General features: G+C 39.1%; 2 protein-coding genes across 3 annotated transcripts; one reads left to right on the forward strand and one right to left on the reverse strand.

The window, feature by feature from the left end:
* Positions 1–3,055: 3,055 nt before the first annotated feature.
* Positions 3,056–14,543, forward strand: LOC140794119 (plasma membrane ATPase 4-like). 2 transcript variants are annotated; one of them, XM_073145986.1, is made up of 14 exons: positions 3,056–3,106; positions 9,794–9,913; positions 10,025–10,123; positions 10,207–10,344; positions 10,432–10,746; positions 10,831–11,157; positions 11,243–11,362; positions 11,439–11,561; positions 11,657–12,071; positions 12,247–12,761; positions 12,854–13,027; positions 13,130–13,312; positions 13,803–13,984; positions 14,447–14,543. In XM_073145986.1, exons 1-14 carry the CDS (start codon positions 3,056–3,058, stop codon positions 14,541–14,543), a joined length of 2,859 nt encoding a protein of 952 aa, XP_073002087.1. The 2 variants fall into 2 exon arrangements, with proteins under 2 accessions (XP_073002087.1, XP_073002086.1); XM_073145985.1 differs by lacking the exon at positions 3,056–3,106 and adding an exon at positions 9,674–9,724.
* A 558-nt stretch (positions 14,544–15,101) lies between these two features.
* On the reverse strand, positions 15,102–19,922 carry LOC140794473 (proteasome subunit beta type-3-like). Its single transcript, XM_073146514.1, has 7 exons — positions 19,821–19,922; positions 19,528–19,709; positions 19,303–19,410; positions 17,643–17,732; positions 16,823–16,907; positions 16,173–16,267; positions 15,102–15,354 (listed from the first exon to the last, which is right to left on the reverse strand). Exons 1-7 carry the CDS (start codon positions 19,824–19,826, stop codon positions 15,306–15,308), a joined length of 615 nt encoding a protein of 204 aa, XP_073002615.1. The 5' UTR covers positions 19,827–19,922; the 3' UTR covers positions 15,102–15,305.
* Between the last annotated feature and the right edge of the window lie 1,948 nt (positions 19,923–21,870).

The following is a 21,870-nucleotide window of genomic DNA, read 5'->3' on the forward strand; positions in this document are numbered from 1 at the left end:
TTTTTATTAAAAAATAATAACGCTAAGATAACCTATTAAGTAATTTAAAATAGCTAATATAATAATATATATTATATTATTATTTTAATATATATGGAGCCCGGTGCGGTAGAGTGCACCGGGCTCTTGCTCCATTTTTGGCTCCATATTTGGAGCTAAAAAGCTCCAAATATAGAGCCACTGTTGGAGATGCTCTTAGGGGGCCATCTCACGAAGTTAATTTAAGACTCAAGCATCAATCCAAGATTCTTTCAGCTCATGATTCATTTGGGAACTATCGAGAAATCAAATATTATGAGAGCCTCTTTTATTGGAGCCCTTAAGAAACTAGTCTTTATCTCTTTTCTTTAATCTCAAAGCTTGAGGCACAAAATAAAGGGGAGATATTTTGAAAAACCCATTACTAGCAATACTTTTGAAAAACCCATTACTAGCAATACTTGAAACAAATATCAAGCCCAAAGAGCCAAGCCCAAAGAGCTTACAAAATTTAAGTGAGAAAATACTGAAATCATATAGAATCACTGGTCAACTAACTGTAGGTTCATTATGATTAACATAGATCTAAAAGCAATGTAGCTTCTATGGTCCTTGTGATGAAAATAGTCTAAGGGCCATTAAAAGGCAACCATTTGACAACAACCCTCGTTAGAAAGAAAAGAAGTTAATTAGGATGCAAAGTGGCGAAGATAGTGCAATTGAACAGTGAGGAAGGGAAGGCGCGATGAGTTATGTGAGACGGAATCAAAGATGGTGAGATAGTTGTAATAAAGGTGATATGACAATGAGGATGAAAAGGGCGGCAGAGGAAGCCTCTAGCGACCGACAAGAGTTGGGTCAAGCCTCTAGTGACCGGACTAATCTTACTTGAGCCACTAGAGTCAAACGGTGATGGAGTTAGGACTCCACCCGACGTCGCCACCCTGCTAGTGAACCATTAGCAACTGGAAGGAGGATAGGGAGAGGCTGCTACTAGCCAGAGAAGGTGACAAGAAGGGGTAGGGGCAAAGCCAATGTTTTTAAGTAAGCGACGATAGAAAAGGGGAGTAACTGCAGTAGGAAAAGAAAGGCAACAAAAAGGGAGAAGAAAGAGGAGGAAAAAAAGAGAGGAATAGAGAGAGAATAAGAGGGAAGACCCTCAAAGGAGAAAGGAGAAAGCCTTCCCCTTCCTTAGTCCGAAAGAGGTCAAAATCATCAGCGACGATAAGAAGAAACTTTTATTAGGGGGAGATAGAAGGGGAAGAGCAAAACCCTAGTGGAGCATTGGAATTGTGCTTCCATTTATGTAACATCCCATTAAAAATAAAAATAAATAAGACATGCATGTGAACTCCTACTTGTTTTTTTTATTAAAATATAAACTAATTACCTAATTATATTCATCAATCATTGATTATCGGTAGTTGTTACTTTAGTTTTGATGCATATATATATATATAATTTGTCTTCTTATCTAAATTTCTTAATGTATAAGCAATTAAGCATACTTTTTTTTCCGTAATAAGTAAGTTTGCATAAAATTTCACTAGATTGATTTTACATAACTATATTACAATTTACTCTTTCCTTTAGATGGACCCCACTTGAAGTGTATACCATGAATTTACTAGAAGCAAGAGAGTAGCAAAAAAATTAAAAAAAAAAATGATGGCCTTTTAATTCTAGACTTGTACCATTATGTTAGAAAAAAAGAGGTAAAAATTTCCGTTAACACCATTGGGATGGGGAATTGAGGGTAAAGTTTAGGGAGTGTAAAGTTTTGGGTTTAGGATTTAGGTTAAGGGGTTGAGGGGTTGGGGGTTATGGGGAGGAATGATGTGGTAAAATTTTCCATTGTATTTCATATTTTAGGTGGGCAATAGTTTTGGTGTTTTAGTGTATTATACTTATGAAAAAGTTAAAAAGAAGATAACAAAAATTAGACATGTTAACTATTTCTTTGGGTATGTCAACAGCTGCATATTATGATTCATTTGGTAACCAAACCTCTCTACAAAATGAATGAATCCTTTTCATCTTTGAAACAATATAAAAATCAAATATTATGAGAGCCTTGTGACTGCATTGGGATTGGCCTCAAAAGAAAAATCACAAGGTATAACCTAGTCCAATCCTAAATTAATTTTGGACTCAAATCAAGCTCCTGCCAAATTCAAGGTTTTTGACTTAATTCAGTCCATGCCCATACTATTCGCAGGCTAATTGTAGACAGGCTGGGCTTAATGGATGACTAATCCTCAATTTATTTAAAATCCTATTGGAAATAAAATAAGATCTAATTAGGTCTCATTTTGTCAACCAAAAAAAATGAAAATGAGGATCCATAGAATAGACAAGTTATGCTTTTAGGACATCGTTTACTTTAGCAATATAATTTTATAAAATATATTTATTTTTGTTATTATCAAAATGAGTCTTTATTTTAAGAATAAATATGTAATAATTACTTTTGATATAATATAAAATGAAAGAAAATATTAGAAAAAATGTCTTGAAATTATCATAAATACCATTTGATTTGATATAAAGTAGATTGATGAAAAAAATATCGAGAGTAAATTAGTAATTATGTTAATGTATGTTATAAGATATAACTAATAGTATTCCTTTCTAAAATATGGTTACTATGTATTATAGAATATGATTATTATAATATTTAGTTATTATTTTAAAATAAGGAGTTATATTTTAGAATAAGAAAAAAATTAATTCTAAAAGTAAACGAGGGCTAATAGATAGGTTAAGCCTTAATAGACGCGTCATTGGCTTAGTCGGGCTTAGACAAGACTTGATCCGAGCCATTCAATAGACTTTCGGGGACAAGCGAGCGGGGCTCAAAGCGGGCCAGGGTGGGGTTTGAGCCGGTTTTATCGAGTTGGATATAGGCCCATGGGGTCCCGGGTTTAATGCGCTTAATCCCTTCTCGCACTTCTCTCAACCCTAGATTACTATCATGAACTACAACTAGTTTTGTTAGCTTAATCCCTTCTCGCACAACCCTAGATTACTATCATGAACTACAACTAGTTTTGTTAGCGTCTCTTTATTTGTTTCAATGGCAGGGGCTATCTCGCTGGAGGAGATCAAGAACGAGACCGTCGACCTCGTTAGTCTTCTCCAAATTTTTTTTGTGCTTCTTTTTATCATCTTTATTCAAATTTTTCGAGGAGATAAAGAACGTGAGCGGGGCTCAAAGATAAGGACCCCGGTTGTAACACCCCAATTTAGAAAAAAAAATCCCGTGATGCACGCGCCGAGCATGTGCGTCACAGTCACCTGCCACCCCCCGTCCTCTCTTCTCCTTCTTCTTCCCTTTCCCTTGCCGTGCACACCACCTTCCCCACCTCGTTTATCTCCTCCTTCCCCTCACCGCAGCCATCCCAACCCCCCATTTCTTATCCACCTCACTACCCCTCTCCCTCTCCTCTCTCTCGGGTTGCCAACGCCGGAGCCAACGAAGCCTGAATCCAGAGCCGTCGAGCCTGCCGACGAACCCCCCCTCGGTAATCCCTCCTACCCCTGCCATTAATTTCAGTAGTGTAACCTCCCTCTCCCTCGCCGTCGTCGGAGTCCACGGCGACCAATGACCTCGAGTCTAGCCGTCGATCCGAGAAGCCCCGGTGGATGGAGAGATCTCTGGGCTTCGGGCCCTCTTTGAGGAGAGGAGGCACCTCCATGGCCGCCGGCCATGGAGCGCGGCCCGTCGCCGTCAGCCCTCCTCCTCCCCTCTTTCTTTTCCTTCCCCTCTTTCCTTTTCTTTCCCCTACTTACCCAACGGCCTTGTGCTGCGCCGCCAGCCTCGTGGCCATGTCGCCGGCCTCGTGCTGCGCCACCCGCAGCCCCGCAACCCCGTGGACCTCCTCTCTTCGCCTCGATCTCCTTCCCTCGGGAGGAGATGGTGTGGGAGGGTAGGGGTTAAATAAACCCCCACTCATCCCCCCTTAGTGGGCTGCACTGGTCTGCAGCCCACTAAGCTGGTTTTGGTGGGCTGCAGACCGCAGCCCACCAGCTTGATTTTGGTGGGCTGTAGACCGCAGCCCATCAGCTCGATTGTGGTGGGCTGCGGTTGGACTGCAACCCACAGCAAGCCTTGGTGGGCTGGTTGGACCCCAGCCCACCTCTTGCAACCTTGTGCCAAGGCCCTCTTGCCTATTGGATTAGGGTTGAGCCCAACCCAATACCCCCCAGCCTAGCCCATTTGGGGCCAATTGGACCCTATAACCCTGTTTAACTATTTCCACCCGATTTAATTAGCTCAACCTTGACAATTTATTATCATGTGAATTTTAGGATAATATAGAACTCACCCTAGGAGACCCCCGACTCATGTATATGCATAAACATAAATTCTCTAATAAGATAATTAATTCTATTAGTTCGCTAATCTCCGGAGGAGTAGGCTAGCTGACGAGATTTAGTATAATGTGGAAACTCCAGGCGAGTAGAGTTATACAAATCTAGAATAATATAGTTACAATCATTATACATATCATGACACTATAGGAAATGTCAGTATTAATACATGCATTTAGTATACCATTTTATATCTTTACATATGCAGTTATTGATAATTTGCTCATCATGATATTATAAGAATATTAATGTAGCATAAGTATTAGTGTGATAATGCTCTACATGTATCCTGTATGGTATACCCTTGCATAGATGTATATCTGTTGTGAATATAGAATGTAATAATCATGATGATTATGACATGCTTTATACACTCATAGACACTGCACCACTTCCACCTATCATTAGTAGTCGGATTCTGACTAGGCAGTAGTATCCTTACTCACTCAGCTTAAGATTAAGGGTAGAGTGTATTTTATATGACTATACTATTAGCGGCCTACACCTTAGGTCGGGAGCCTATGTGACATTTAGATAGTTATACTACATAGTCAGGACTAGATTATGATGAAAGAAGAATATGATTGTGAGGCGGAGATATAACTCTAGCGGTACCCGACGACGCAGGGTTAGGGCGTCTGTTGATGAGCCGAGGGCTCCCGATTCTCCCGCTGAGGGCGGTGATAATTTAGAGTGAGATATGGGCGACCGGGGTCCTTAGTCTGATGGTCATAGACAATCTGTCACTTGTAGTGTCGCCATACACGTGTAGGTGGCATTACCGCTAGATGTGTATATATCCCCCTTTCGATGTATGAGATGATGGATGGTTATGTGATGGATGATTATTTCTTGAGAGTATTTACCATATATGGTGAATAGCTCGGTGAGTGATGATAAGTATGATTAATGCTTTGGTAGGCATGAGATGACTAAACTGCTCTTTATTGCTATACATAACATGTAAACACTATGATTTATATCTGTGTGGACTTATCTTGATACGTTAGGAACTAGCATGTTCCAGGATAGTGACTAATAATCTTTATCGATTGCATTGATTTAGTAACTCATATTAAGCCATCTCAACAAACATATTGTTATTGCTAGCAAATATAGGCATACAATATATATACACATGCGATTTCATTATTTTAGATGGACACCCTAACCTACGTCGCCGAGTACCGCTAGAGATATATCTCTGCCTCATGATCATATTCTTACTATCATCATAATCTAGTTCTGATTATGTAATATAATTACCTGAATACCACACGGGCTCTCGACCTTAGGTGTCGCTAATAATACATTCATATATGATACACTCTACCCTTAACCCCCAGCTTAGCGAGTAGAGCACTACATAGTCAGAACCCGACTAATAATGATAGGTGAAAGTGGTGCAGTGTCTGCGGGTGTATAAGTCATGACATAGTCATTATTGTCGTTACATTCTATATTCACAACATGTATTTATGTAAGGGTTTCTCATACAAGACACATATAGATCATCATTACACTAATGCATATGCTAATATTAACATTCTCATAACATCATGATGAGTAAACTATCAATAACTGCACATGTCAAGATATATCATGGTACACTTATGTATTAATACTAACATTCCTATAGTGTCATGTACAATAGCTGCAACTATATTATTCTAGACTTGTATAAACTCTAGGGGATCTCCACAGTACTCTACACTATAAATTGTACCTAGGTGAGTTTTATGTCATCCTAAAATTCACACTATTTAGGTGATAATAATTTATCTTTAGGGGAGTGGTTAGGCTAATTAATCAGGTGGAATAAAGAAATGTCCAAATGACTCCAAATGGGCCTAGGTTTAGGTGTTGAGTTGGGCTCAAGCCTAACCCAATAGGCAAGGGAGGCCTTTGTGGGCTACAGTCTCACGCAGCCCATAAGGTTAGCTGTGGTGGGCTAGGGGTCCAACTACAGCCCACCAAAGATTTGATTGGTGGGCTACAGTCTGCAGCCCACCTAAATTTTTGGTTTAGTGGGTTGCGGCCAGGGCTTGGGTTGGTGGGATGTGGCCGGTAGCCCACCAAAATTTGGGTTGAGCTTTGACCACAACCCACCAAGAGATGGGTGGGGGTTTGTTTAACCCCCACACTCCCATACTATCTCCTTCGAGGGAAGGAGACAAAGGGGGAGAGAGAAAGGGCACGGCACTGTCGGTGGCCCACGTCGCCGGCAGCCTGCCCTCGAGGCCGGCGGCCCACGACCCACGACCCACACTGGAGGAAAATGGCTAGTTGAAGGGAAGGGGATTGGCTTCGTAGGCTCCGGCGTCGGCAACCCGAGAGAGAGGAGATGGAGAGAGAGATAACAGGGTAGAGAAGAAATAGGGGAGTGCTGGGTGGCATGCATGACAAGAGAAGAAGAAGAAGGGGAGGAGGACGGGCTGGACAGGGGTTTCGGTGAGTGCGCGGGTCCCCTTTTTTTAATAAAATTTTAGGGTGTTACATAATATATATTGTGACTCTTAATCAAGTAGTAGTACTAATGTTTTTTCATAACAACCGAGTTTTACCAATGATATTTTTTATTATCATTAGTTTGTATGTAATGTGAAAAAAGAAAGAAAGAAATGGAGAAAGACATCTTAGCGTTAAATTTCAGAAATTGAGGGGTCATTTTAGATTATTTTAGAGAAAACAAGACAACAAACTTTGTCAATTTTTTGGTTAATCCTTGGTATGGGATATTATTTATAATTTAGTTGGCAATAGTTTAAATGTTTTAAAAAAGAAGATAACAAAAATTGAATATCTTAACTATTTGTTAGGGGGCATTCACGAAGTTAATTTAAGACCCGAATCCATCAATCGAAGATTATATTTTGAAAAACCCATTACTAGCAATACTTGAAACAAATATCAAGCCCAAAGAGCGTACAAAATTTAAGTCAAAAAATACCAAAATCACATAGAATCACTTATCAACTACCTATAGGTTCATTATGATTAACATAGATCTAAAAGCAATGTAGCTGCTTTGGTCCGTGCGATGAAAATAGTCTAAGGGCCATTAAAAGGCAATCATTTGACAACAACCCTCATTGGAAAGAAAGGAAGTTAATTAGGATGCAAAGTGGCGAAGATAATGCAATGGCGATGAGCTATGTGAGATGGAATCGACGATGGTGAGATAGTTGTAATAAAGGTGATATGACAAGAAGACAAAAAGGGCGGCGGAGGAAGCCTCTAGAGACCGGTACCAGAGCAAGCCTCTAGTGACCGGAGTTAGGACTCCACCCGACGTCGCCACCTAGAAGGAGGATAGGGAGAGGCTGTTACCTTCCGCTTCCTAGTTGGAAAAGAAACTCTTATTACGGGTCTTATTAAGGGGAGAATCCAAACTCTAGTGAAGCATTGGAATTGTGTTTAAATGTAACATCCCATTAAAAATAAATAAGGCATGCATGTGAACTCCTACTTGTTTTTTTATATTAAAATATAAACTAATTACCTAATTATATTTATCAATCATCCGTAGTGTTACTTTAGTTTTGATGCATATATATATATATATATATATATATATATATTTGTCTTAATAAATTTATTATTGTATAAGCAATTAAGCATACTTTTTTTCGTAAAAATTAATTTTATATAAAAATTTCACTAGATTGATTTTACGTAACTATATTACAATTTACTTTTTCACTTGAAGTGTATACCATGAACTTACTAAGAGAAAAATAAAAAATGATGGCCTTTTAATTCTAGAATTCAAGAGAAAAAGAGGGTAAAAATTTTCTGTTAAGTAAAGTTTAGGGTGGGAAAGCTTTTGGGTTTTGGGTTTAGGTTAAAGGGTTGAGGGGGGGGTTATGGGGATGAATGATGTGGGAGTTGAAGGTAAAATTTTCCATTGTATTTCATATTTTAGTAGGTAATAGTTTTAGTGTTTTATACTTATGAAAAAGTTAAAAAAAAGATAACAAAAATTAACTATTTCTTTGGGTATGTCAACTGCTGCATATCATAATTCATTTGTTAACAAAACCTCTTTACAAAATGAATAAATCATTTTCATCTTTGCAGATATCTAAAAATCAAATATTGTGAGAGCCTCATGCGACTGTTTTGGGATTGGCATCAAAAGAAAAATCACAAGGCATAACCTAGTCCAATTCTGAATTAATTTTGTACTCGCACTAAGCTCGTGCCAAATTCAAGGTTTCTGACCTGGTTCGGTCCATGCCCATACTAGTGGTAGGTTTATTATAAGCGAATAGACAGGCTGGGCTCAATGGACAAATGATCTTCAATTAATTTAAAATATTATTTGAAATAAAATAACATCTAATTAGTTCTCATTTTGTCAAAAAAAAAATGAAAATGATAATCGACACGAACAAATGGTAACGAATTTAAGAAAGTGAAACAGGAATTTAAAGAATTTAAATCTAAAAGATACGAGCAAGGTCAATCGTGGATTGACAAGCTATGCTTTAAGACATCGTTTACTTTAGAAATAAGGTTAATTTTATAAAATATATTCCTCTTTGTTATTATCAAAATAAGGTTTTTATTTTAAGAATAACTATTCTTAAAGTTCACTTGTAAAAGATTAGAAAAATGTCTTCTATTTTTTTTTATAAAATTATCATCATTTGATTTGATACAAAGTAGATTAATGAAAGAAATATTAAGAGTAAATTAGTAATTATGTTAGTGTATGTTATAAGATATAACTAATAGTATTGGTTTCTAAAATATGGTTACTATGTATTCTAGAATATAATTATTATAATGTTTAGTTATTATTTTAAAAAAAGGAGTTGTATTTCAGAATAAGAAAAAAAATAATTCTAAAAGTGAACGACATTTAAAAAAAAGGAGTTATATTTCAGAATAAGAAAAAAAATTAATTCTAAAAGTGAACGACATTTTAAAAAAAGGAGTTATATTTCAGAATAAGGAAAAAAATTAATTATAAAAGTGAACGAAGGCTAATAGATGGTTAAGCCTACGCGTCATTGGCCCGACAAGTGAGCGGGGCTCAAAGCGGGCCAGGGTTGGGTTTGAGCCAATTTTATTGGATTAGATATAGATGGGCTACGGCCCATGGGCTTTGTGAGGCCCTTAAATTTGAATATTATGAGAGAATTTAATTCTCTCTTATCTCTAATCTCTCGCACGATCTTAACGCCCAAATCCCGCTGTTCCGTTTCTCATTAGAACGGGTTTTATGCGCTTAATCCCTTCTCTCACTTCTCTCAACCCTAGATTACTATCATGAACTACAACTAGTTTTGTTAGCGTCTCTTTATTTGTTTCAATGCCAGGGGCTATCTCGCTGGAGGAGATCAAGAACGAGACCGTCGACCTCGTTAGTCTTCTCCAATTTTTTTTGGTGTCTTTTTATCATCTTTATTCAAATTTTCTTTTCTTTTCGTAGGAGCGAATTCCGATCGAGGAGGTGTTCGAGCAGCTGAAATGTTCCCAGCAAGGGCTCAGCGCGGCGGAGGGGGAGCATCGGCTCAAGATCTTTGGCCCCAACAAGCTCGAGGAGAAGAAGGTCTATTATAGATCAATGCGTTTCCTTTTTTCTTTTCTTTTTTCATTTTATGTTTGAAGAATGAATGGAATAATAAAAAGAGTGGAAAATTTTGGGTATGATATCGAGCAGGAGAGCAAGGTGCTAAAGTTCTTGGGTTTCATGTGGAATCCTTTGTCATGGGTCATGGAGTGCGCCGCCATCATGGCGATCGCCCTTGCCAATGGAGGGGTACGATGAGTTGTTGTTCAATCTAACGTAGATGAGATCACAATAAAGATGTGAAATCGCGTGACGTTGATGCGTGCGTGCAGGGAAAACCTCCTGATTGGCAAGACTTTCTTGGCATCGTCGTCCTCCTCTTCATCAACTCCACCATCTCCTTCATCGAGGAGAACAATGCCGGCAATGCCGCCGCCGCCCTCATGGCCGGCCTCGCCCCCAAGACCAAGGTATGAGTATAAGTGTTTTGCTTTAAGCTTTTAGAGAAGAGAAGATGGTGAGTATGTGAGTATTGTATCTTGTTTCCTTGGTGGAAGGTGTTGAGAGACGCAAGGTGGTCGGAGCAAGAGGCGGCGGTCCTCGTTCCGGGCGACATCATCAGCATCAAGCTCGGTGACATCATCCCGGCCGACGCCAGGCTACTCGAAGGCGACCCGCTGAAGATTGACCAATCGGCTCTCACCGGAGAATCCCTCCCTGTCACGAAGAATCCGGGCGACGAGGTCTTCTCGGGTTCTACATGCAAGCAGGGCGAGATCGAGGCTGTCGTCATCGCCACCGGAGTCCACACCTTCTTCGGCAAGGCGGCTCACCTTGTTGATAGCACCAACAACGTCGGCCACTTCCAAAAGGTCTAACGATTCTCACTGTCTTTTTTTTTCCCTAATTGCACCACTTCTTCACAATATTTCACGTAGAAATATATGCATTTCTAGGTGCTTACGGCGATTGGAAACTTCTGCATTTGCACGATCGCCGTCGGTATGATAATAGAAGTCCTCGTGATGTACTCGATCCAGCACCGGCAGTACCGGGAGGGCATTGACAACCTCCTGGTGCTGCTCATCGGAGGGATACCGATCGCCATGCCGACGGTTTTGTCGGTCACGATGGCGATCGGATCCCACCGGCTATCACAACAAGGGGCAATCACGAAGCGGATGACGGCGATCGAGGAGATGGCCGGAATGGACGTGTTGTGCAGTGATAAAACTGGGACTCTCACTCTCAACAAGCTCACTGTAGACAAGACCATGATTGAGGTACTTAGTGTTACATGAATAATATTGCTTGGATTGTATAGGTGTTTGCTGTAATGCCCACATAAATGTTTGCATTGTGATGTAGGTGTTTGTGAAGGACACAGACAAGGATGGTGTGATTTTATATGCAGCAAGGGCTTCAAGGGTTGAGAACCAGGATGCCATCGATGCCTCTATTGTTGGTATGCTAGCTGACCCCAAGGAGGTAAACTAAAATTCTGAACTATAGTTTAAAATTTTTATCTCTTTATTTTTGAATTCAAATTTGAATCCCCCTGCAGGCTCGATCTGGTATCCAAGAGGTTCACTTCCTACCCTTCAACCCAGTCGACAAACGCACTGCCATCACCTACGTCGACTCCGCCGGAAAATGGCATCGTGTCAGCAAAGGTGCCCCTGAACAGGTCGACGTCCGGCCTCAAACCCTAATAACAAATAGTCTTTCTCTTCACGTAACTCTTTTTTTTTCTCTCTCTCTCTCCCTATATATGTTTTTTAGATCATTAATCTTTGCAACCTTAGAGAAGACACAAAGAAGAGAGTCCACGCGATCATTGAAAAGTTCGCCGAGCGCGGGCTCCGCTCGCTGGCCGTCGCCCGGCAGGAGGTCCCCGAGGCGACCAGGGAGGCCGCCGGCCTGCCGTGGCAGTTCGTCGCCGTTCTGCCGCTGTTCGATCCCCCGAGACACGACAGCGCGGAGACCATCCGGCGCGCGCTCAACCTCGGGGTGAACGTCAAGATGATCACCGGCGACCAGCTCGCGATCGCGAAGGAGACCGGGCGGCGGCTCGGAATGGGGACTAACATGTACCCTTCCCCTACTCTGCTCACCGAGAAGAATGACCTCGCCGGTCGGGGGCTCCCCGTCGACGAGCTGATCGAGAAAGCCGACGGGTTTGCGGGAGTCTTTCCAGGTGATCTTACATATTCACCCTCATTTTTGTGTTCATTATTATGGATAATCACACTTTGACCCCTCAAATTTTACTCTAACCCTCGTTATTACAAACAAGAGGCTTTATTTATAAATTTATTTGTAATATAGATAAATATAGGGTGATATTTGTTACTTTTATGTGCGGTGGTCAGAGCACAAGTTCGAGATCGTGAAACGGCTGCAAGACCGGAAGCACATCTGCGGCATGACGGGGGACGGCGTGAACGACGCCCCAGCTTTAAAGAAGGCCGACATCGGGATCGCGGTGGCGGACGCGACCGACGCCGCCCGCGGCGCGTCGGACATCGTGCTGACGGAGCCGGGGTTGAGCGTGATCGTGAGCGCGGTGCTGACGAGCCGCGCCATCTTCCAGCGCATGAAGAACTACACGATCTACGCGGTCTCCATCACCATCCGCATCGTGGTGGGCTTCCTCCTCCTCGCCCTCATCTGGCGTTTCAACTTCAACCCCTTCATGGTGCTCATCATCGCCATCCTCAACGACGGCACCATCATGACCATCTCCAAGGACCGCGTCAAGCCCTCGCCCATGCCGGACTCGTGGAAGCTCAAGGAGATCTTCGCCACCGGGGTCGTTCTCGGCACCTACCTCGCTCTCCTGACCGTCTTCTTCTTCTGGATCGCACATCAAACCGACTTCTTCTCGGTACTACGACAATATTAACACCACTACCATATACTTTTGACTATATATATATATATATCATAACTTATCTTAGCTTATTTTTTCTTTTGCAGATTGTGTTCAGAGTTAGATCCATCAGGGGGAGCACTGATGAGCTGATGGCAGCTATATACCTCCAAGTGAGCATCATAAGCCAAGCGCTCATCTTTGTTACCAGATCAAGGAGCTGGTCTTTCTTCGAACGCCCCGGTCTTTTACTCGTAGCTGCGTTTATAGCTGCACAACTGGTCATCTCTCTCCTCCCCCTCTCTCTCTCTCTTATAATATTATTTAGAACTAGTAGAACTCGAGAAGCAAAAGCTTTTCTTATGATCTCTTCTCTTTGTTAGGTGGCTACGGTCATCGCGGTGTACGCGAACTGGGAATTTGCGCGAATTCAGGGCATTGGGTGGGGATGGGCAGCCGTCATTTGGCTCTTCAGCTTCATCACCTTCTTCCCTCTTGACATCCTCAAGTTCTTCATCCGCTACTCTCTCAGTGGCAAGGCCTGGGACAATGTTTTCCAAAACAAGGCAAATCTTTCTTCTTCTTCTTTCTCTTTTAATATTTTTCAGGGTTTTTTTTACATAATTACTAGCTACTATTTTTTTTGTCAAAATATTATACCATACCCGCTGCTATATTCTTTGAAAGATGATAATTGCCACTGAAATATTTTATTAAATATTTATAAGAGCATGTTTATATAAAAGAGAAATACTCTTATTTTCTGAAATTTAGAGTGTCTTGTATAAAAAGGAATAACCATTTTAAACGATTTATACAAGGGTAAAATAATTTTTTTCTGAATCTAAGTTCAATTCTACTTGTGATAAGTTAAAATTTTGTAATGATTTCAGTGGCGACTTTGATATTTTGAAGAGAATACAGTAATAATTATGATATTTTAAAAGTTTTTGTTGGCAATTATATAAAAATATTTTTTTAACCTCCTCTAATGAATACTTAATCTCTTATATGAACATTAGTGTTAAGATTATGACAAATAATTTCATAATGCAGACTGCATTCATTAATAAGTTGGATTATGGAAAGGGGGAGAGGGAAGCCCAGTGGGCTATTGCTCAGAGAACACTGCATGGCCTCAGGCCACCAGAGTCTTCAGGCTTGTTTAATGACAAGAGCAACTACAGAGAGTTGTCTGAGATTGCTGAGCAGGCAAAGAGGCGAGCAGAGGTTGCAAGGTAAATTAATTAGTTTTGAATTTAATTCCATCATTTCTACTTTGTTTACTCTAAATAATTCAAAAAGACTGACCCTTTTAGTGCTTCTATTTTGAGCTATTATTTTCCTAAAATTGTGTATATAGCGCGCTCGTTAATTTAGGTTGAAATGCTTTAATCTTAGCACTTAGTTAGCCTAATCTTTATTTACATAAACTTTTGAACTGATCACTTAGTTAACCTAACCCTATCATTAGTTTTTCTACAGTATCTATATTTCGCCAATTTTAATGCCTAATGAAGGTTATCAGCTATTGAATTCTTACTCATTTGTGTCTTCTGTTAATCTTTTAAAATGCCTCAAAATCTTTGTTGATTTTAATACTAGTTTTTTCAAATTTAAGGCCTACTACTACATATTCCTTACGCCATTTTGAGATGAGTTACGGCAAATATATTACCTAATGGCTTGTTCTCTTGCAGGCTTAGGGAGCTTCACACTCTCAAGGGACATGTGGAGTCAGTAGTGAAGCTTAAGGGATTGGACATAGAGACTATCCAACAGCACTACACGGTTTAAGAGAGCATTGGATAGAGATACTCAAAAGAAGTATAATTTTAATTAGTTTGTCTTCTTTTCCATCCTTTTCTGATCCTAGGGAGGAACTTTGAGATAAATGTTTAGTAGTAAGCAGCAATTCTTTGAGGGCAATAGGTCCCAAGGATTGTGATTTAGTTGCGTAGTTCAGAGGCTAGTCTAGCTTGAGTTGAGTGGGAGTCAATTAGTATCAATAAATTGTCCATATCTTTCTCTTCCTGTGTTTATATTTACCTAGTTACTTCCAGAAGTCACGACATAACGGACATCTCAGTAAATATTTTGATCACTAATGGAAATTAATCAAATAAAATGCTTCAGAAAAGAAGAGATTCGTTGTAAGAAACAAATTTGAGATCATTATAGCTTTTGTTTTAGCAAAAAAGGCTGAAAAATATTTCTACACATAACCTCTTTAATCTTTGCAGGGTGATGAATAGACTCCAGTATACCACTAGAAATGCTTGATACCCACATCCTCATGGGCTACTAGGATAACAAATCCCTCGGTAAGAAGCATAATAGCAACACAAACATATGTAAGCACTACCGCACAACCACAAGCATCGTCAATAAATGTCAAAACGAGATATCTTTAAAACTACAAGAAAATTCTTTCAATCAACAACAGTATCTGTCGAAGGTAAACTAGTAATCATGTTAAAATTTGCTTCTTAAGAAAACAAGCAGCTGATACCCAGGGAGGGCATTAATTTTGCTCAGTTTTCGAGCCCTAAAATGAATTCAGTCCATCCTTCCCTTTAGTATTCTCTCTTGCACTTCAGTTGGTGTGCTGCAATAAAGCCAAAAGGAAAACATTATCAACAAGAATCAACGAGATAGAAAAATAAGAGGGTCTTAACTGGGATGTCACATATCCAAGCTTGTATTTTGGAATAAAGATATGAGATAATCACTACCAATCTATGGTAAAAGTATCAGTTGATAAGTATACTGCAACAATGGATCAAGAAAGATAAGATTAAGGGCATAGTTTAGAAAATAAAATAGCTGCCTAAGGTGGGTATTGAGAACTCTTACTACCTACTGCATGAAAAATGGGAAACTTGGAATCTTGATGGAAAGGTGAGTTAAGAATCAACGGATGATAGGATAGTACTTTCTATGCCGAAGACTGCAAGGTACTTCTGTCCAGCTAAAGAAGGGAAAGGAAGTCCCTTGGGCTTAAAATGTTGCTGCAAAATGTGTTGTGGCAGTGCCGTGTTTTCTGGCACAACCAGCTCTGACCAAGATCCAAGTGATATGTATATGTTTTGAGCACCCCCGTATATATATTGTTCATTATAAGTAGGAGTCCTGTCTGTGGTTGTGCAATGCACAGGTAAATTTACTCAAATGTTTTGAGTTTTTGATGGAGCTACTTTAGACATTTATATCATGAGAAACAGGTTCATCATATATCTGTATCACAATTCCACATGCCATGGCAAAATCTGAGCTGCTCTCACAAACTAAATATGCAAAAAAGAAAAGAAAAAGAATTGTTGCAAGAGTACCTTAGATGTAGCTGTAGCTTTTCATATTAGTGATAGAAAGGTAAATTGTTACAAATACTGAAACATTTTAAAATAGGTTATGTGATGAACTTACACAAGAAGAACATAGCCTCCCCAACCACTTAAGCAATCACGATCAACAGATGCTAGAAGTGCTTGAGATACAGTCTCAAATAACTCGTCAGGCTCCTATATCATGTGGAAGAAAAAAGAACTTGTCATGCAAATTTTCTCATCATACTCGGGCAATCAATGAAAGCACAACTCTTTAAGTCAAGCAGAATTCGTGAATGAGCCAGCAAATCAAAATTATCTTGGGAAAAAAAGATACAAAAGAAAGCTTCAACAGAGTTAGACATTGCAGTATTCACATATTATATACTTATATACGGTTCACTAATCCGGTTAAATTTATTAACTACATACTAACATGAATCAATATTCAAACTTTCTGTTGTTTTAGGAATAACTCAAACGACACTTACATTTCCCCCAGTATTCTACAATATTGACATCTGCTAACGGATAAAACATTCATGTGATGTGACATCACGACACAATTAATTCAACAAGCAAAATTAATCATTGACACAAATTAGTGACTTACAGATGTAAGATAGCTCATACCACCGAGTAATATTTTGCTTGCAAAAATGACATTGAGAAAGTTCTACTTCAATGAATCAAGACAGAAACCATAAAAATGATATTCATATGTATAACTTCAAGATAGCAGCAACTAACCATGTTAGGCTTGTACATGGATTCACAAACACCATATAAAGACTCTGAGGCTGTACCAGAAACAACAAAGTCTTTTGCAAGCTCCCTGTTTAGAAAAGTTACCCGATAAGCTTCCCACCAGAGAGATCAAAGATTTTAGAAAGAAATCATAGTAAGTACAGTGAACAGTGTACAAGACAATAAATAAACTAGAAGAACTCAGTTAAACTGTAGCTTGTTCCAGCAAGCATAATCAGATGGTCTGAGACAAATTCTATACTACATCCTGTCATGCTAACACTAAAAAGAAGCCGATAATAGGACACATGCTAGTAAGTGTAAGAGTTGAAAACAGCATTAGTCAATAATTCCTCGTCCTTCATCGCTTCACCTACAAAATGAGCAAAATTATGCCGACATTTAGAAAGCTTTTTTGGAATATCTTTTATAGGACACTTGCTAATAAGTGTTGCAACCCATTCTAAGCCTTAACATTGAATAATTTGAAGTATCAACGTGATGTCCTCTTCTATATTAAGTTCAGGATCAGCATATTTATTCATAACTAAAACATTTAAGTTCCACCACATGGAAATCCAAATGCAAGATATCCAACATCTTCTGTTTGGGCAAATTTATACTGATGATCCCAGTCCCAGGAAGCACCTTTCACAAATAAATTGATCGTCTGAAAAGTGCCTAAAAAATAAAAACTGCACATCTATTTTACGAACTGACAATAAACAACAAATATCAAAGAAACTCCCATGGGATTGCAAGGTTATTAAGCAATATGTCAGAAGAAATTTATTGTTACATATAAGTAGAAAGTAAGACATACTTGGCACCGATGCAATCCATAGTACAAATGAATGGCACATCATCATCTCCTAATCCAGCAATTACTGGTTGGCAGAAATATGGGCCAAATCTGCAAGATCAAAATAGCATCTTAGCTGAAACCTCCAACACTAAAATGTAAGTCAATGATTCAGTAGAAACCACTGTTGCAAATTGAATAAATAAAAATCACGTAAAAAGAAAATATGGTCAAACAAATATGTTAACCAGATTTTGCAACAATGATGACAACAAATCAACCCATCTATGTAGTCAATATATGGATCCTTCTCTGTTCCTCTCTCTATTTGTGCTAATATAAAAAATATTTTTCTAATGAACAAAAAGATATAATTATATCAACTTAAAAACATTAGAAATTTCATTGCTTAATATGCATTTTCAGATAGTTGCACTTTACATCAATGGTGCTATTTGCTTATAATTTTTACTCAATAGGAAATCAAACATAAGAAACACAGATATAACCATTTATACGATACAAGTCCCCTACAGAAATTCCAAAATGGTGCTTTGAGTCAGGAAACTTTCTATTCTGATGACACACGGCCTTGGATCAAACTATAGTGAATCCTCTACTTCCTACATCAACAATCTACAATTTTCATTGATATTTGCAATCAAACTACATGTCTGTTGAAAACAACCATCCTAATGCAGCTTCAAATCTTCCCCCCTTCCATATGCTGCTTATGTTGGCTTTAAGTTTGAACATTTCTAGAAGTACATGGAGATTTAGACGAGGTTAAAGAGGAAGAATTGATATATAGTATTGTTGTGACTATTTTAATGGTCTCTCTATCGGAGGAAGATAATTGAGATATTCATGCTTTTTCCCTTAACAAAAGCGTGACTCTCAGAATGGTTGAAGATGAAGGATAAGGTGGTGGGGAAATAAAAAACCAAAGAAAAGATAATTCAATCTAAGATACTGCTTAAGTAGATCAGAGAAAAAGTGAAAAACATGTAAAGTCAGCATCAAGAAAAGGATACACTTAAAATACTGCGTGATAATCAAATGTCTTGACTTCAGTTGCAAGTAGAAAATAGAGAAAGAATATATATACAATTGAGATCGAAATGAGGAAAGAACAAAACAACAAACTCAAGGCTCCAAAGCATATGAACAACTTAGGAAGAACTTAGTATTAAAACACTATTCATAAGTGGAATATAAGCAAGAAATCCTACATTAATATTCTAGATAGATACATCAGATTTCTAGAGTTAAATACCAAACAAGTAAATGAATTTTCTCACAATCTCTTGTAAAAGACAAACCATCCTGTTGCTAAACCATAAGTAGCTTTTACCTCTTTTTGTGTCACACCTACTTTCCCTGCTTTCACTATTGCCTGTTATTATCGTCAGCCTTAAGATCCACTTCCTTACATGTTTAATGTTCTCCAAGATTTTAATACAACTCAATGTAACTCAAAAGAAACTCCTACAATGTAACCATTCCTAACTTAGAACTCATTCTTGTGCATTTTATCATCCATCCACCTTTTTAATTCCATCTTACCAATTCATTTATCTCAATATTCCATTAGAGACCTCTTCTCCAACCAAAAATGCAATTGAAAAAAAGAACCCTCCATCATCGATAATTACTAAACAAAATAATTTAAAACTCAAACCTTTTCTCATATAGCAGTGCGGAAACAAGACTCGCAAAGGTTTCCGGCTTCATATCTCTCTCTTCTCGAAGCTGATACAACTTATGCCGAAACACAAGCCGCTGATACCTAAACAAACAAATCCCAAATAAACATCCAATGCCAGAATCCCAAAGCTATCATACGTAATCGATAAAGCCAAGGGTAAATCCTAAAATATAAGTAACGAACGACGAATTTCCTCACAAGGTCTGGGCATCGGTGGCGAGGCCGGAGAGCCCGACGTAGAGCTTGTCGTGGATCTTGCAAACCCTATTGAAATCGGTGGCGATGGTCTGGAGCTGTACCCCGAGACGCCGATCGCTCGCGATGGCGAAGCAGTTCTTCCCCACCATGGCAACCAGGGCGCTTCCATTGTACTCGAAGATCTAAATCACGAAAGAGGCTTCCGAGGTTAGCGACAACGGAAATAGGTTTAGGGTTAGAATTTCACAGAGGAGGAAGGCAGAGGGGTTAGGGTTTGGGGTGGGAGTACTTACCGACATGGGTGCGCGCGAGAGAGAGAGAGACGTCGAGGGTTGGGGATCGATCGAAAGATGAAGAAGAGAGAAGAGGAGGAAGTTTGTAGTACTCGATGTAGTGCGATCGTATTAACGGGTCGAATAAGGATCCGATTAGTTCGCATTCCATTTCCAATGGATTTCCTGCACTATGAATTGCATGAATTGGGATATTTCCTGATAATATAGTAATATACTGATCTGACTATTTAATAGGAACTGCCATACGTGCTGCTGTGGGAAGTTCCTGCAACCACGTCTGCAGAAAACATGCACCCTTTGTCGTTGAGAAAGAGGTTTGGCTACAGTAGCTGCCGTTTGTGACGTTGGAGGACAACAAACTTGTTTCCCAAGTCTTTAGGCAGGATAAATTTAAGAGATAATTTAACTGGATCTCTGAACCATTACAACTCGTTAAATTTTTGGTACATAAAATTCTCCTAAGCTAAGCTATTAGAAATATTTAAAATTTTCCATCTGCTTAATATTAATGTGACTCACACGTGAGTAGATTTGTGACATTTATGCCCTTATTTTGAAGGGAATAAAGACAGAAATATTAATATAGTTGCACATTTCTATCTTTTTCATCTTTTCTGGCAATGAATAGAGATTTCTAATAGTTTACTAAGGATACCTGCACTGTGAATCAAACCACAAGGACATCAAAAAAACAACACCAAAAGCTTCATCTCGCAAAGGAGAAGGTTTTGGAGTAGATGAGGCCACTTGGTGTAGCCTCTCTCAAGAGCAAGGAGAACCTACAAAGGAAAACCTACAAAGGGCAACAACCGAAAGAATTTGCAAGACGAAGCTCCTTAGATAGGCACGGTGTTTAGGAGTGTAAATGAGTTGAGCTTGAGTGAGCCGGCTTTGGCTCAGGCTCGTCTCAAAATTAATTTCAAGCCTTATAATTGGGCTCAGGCTCGGTTCTACTCAACTCGAACCTGAAATAAGCATATCATCAAGCTTCATTTAAGCTGAGCTGGATTGACTCGGACCAAGCCAAATTGAGCCCAAGCCGAGCCAAAGAAGAAGGAGGAGGAGGAGGAGGAGGAGAAGGCGGCACTGTGGCAGCTTAGTGAAAGAGGAGGAGGCGGCACAGCGACGGCAGCTTGGCCAAGGAAGATGAGGTGGCACTGGTGCACTACAGCAAAGGAGGAGGCGGGGATGTGGAAATAGGATTTGAGGATTGCCAGATTGAGATCTATCTCACCCCTTTTATATCAAGCTTATCGAGCCAAGCTTGAGCGAGTCGACTCTAGCTCAGGCTCAGTTTGATATTAATTTCGAGCCAGTTTTAGCGGTTTGGGCTCGGCTCAGTTCTGACTGAGCAGAATCGGAGTCGAGCTTCAGCGGGTTTGAGCTCGAGCCAGGCCCGAGCTGCTCGTTAAGCTTGACAGCCCTAACAATGTTGACATGGGGTCACTAGTCTAGCAACTTTTCCAACAAAGACAAACAAACTAAAAAGAGAGGGAGAAGACTATTTACACCCTTAAAATTAAATTATATAAAGAAGGAATAGACCGTCATTTGCATTGGATTATTTTACTTTTTATTTTATTTTGAATGTTACACTAGCCATTTTCATAAACTTATTTACTTAAATAGTCCACCTCCCAAATTTATTACATAAAGGAGTCTATTTTAGACATGTGAGTTGTCAAACATATGAGCTTGATAGAAAATCACGGAATTTATCAACTAATCTTTTCAATGTTTTATCCTAAAGATAGAACCCGACCAACGGTTTACATGAGAGAGGTGGGTAGAAAGATTTGATTTGTATTTATCTTATCTAAGATATAAATCCAATATTTTTTTATTACTTATCTAACTATAATAGATAAACCTCTCTAGTTTATATATATATATATATATATATACAAATCAAGGAATAATCTTATCATCATCAATCCGTGTTCCTAATCAGAAAAAGATGATCATTTTATGCATTCAACTCTTTAGTGCTTTACAACTTATATAAAATGTTGATGAGTTTAGTTATTTGTTTGCTAGGACCATAAAG

This window comes from Typha latifolia, chromosome 8 (genome assembly GCF_019914945.1).
Source record: "Typha latifolia isolate L0001 chromosome 8, TyphaL0001v2, whole genome shotgun sequence".
In the NCBI taxonomy this organism is placed as follows: domain Eukaryota; kingdom Viridiplantae; phylum Streptophyta; class Magnoliopsida; order Poales; family Typhaceae; genus Typha; species Typha latifolia.

Bases quoted from the DNA above. Each gene is read 5' to 3' on its own strand.
- LOC140794119 (XM_073145986.1), top strand. From the start codon at position 3,056: ATGGCAGGGGCTATCTCGCTGGAGGAGATCAAGAACGAGACCGTCGAC. The intron at 3,107-9,793 runs GTTAGTCTTCTC...TTCTTTTCGTAG, and splicing joins AGAACGAGACCGTCGACCTC to GAGCGAATTCCGATCGAGGA. The intron at 10,124-10,206 runs GTACGATGAGTT...GCGTGCGTGCAG, and splicing joins TCGCCCTTGCCAATGGAGGG to GGAAAACCTCCTGATTGGCA.
- LOC140794473 (XM_073146514.1), bottom strand. The intron at 16,908-17,642 runs GTATGTCTTACT...TTTTCTAAACAG, and splicing joins ATGGATTGCATCGGTGCCAA to GGAGCTTGCAAAAGACTTTG. The intron at 15,355-16,172 runs GTAAGTTCATCA...GCTTTATTGCAG, and splicing joins GGAGGCTATGTTCTTCTTGT to CACACCAACTGAAGTGCAAG.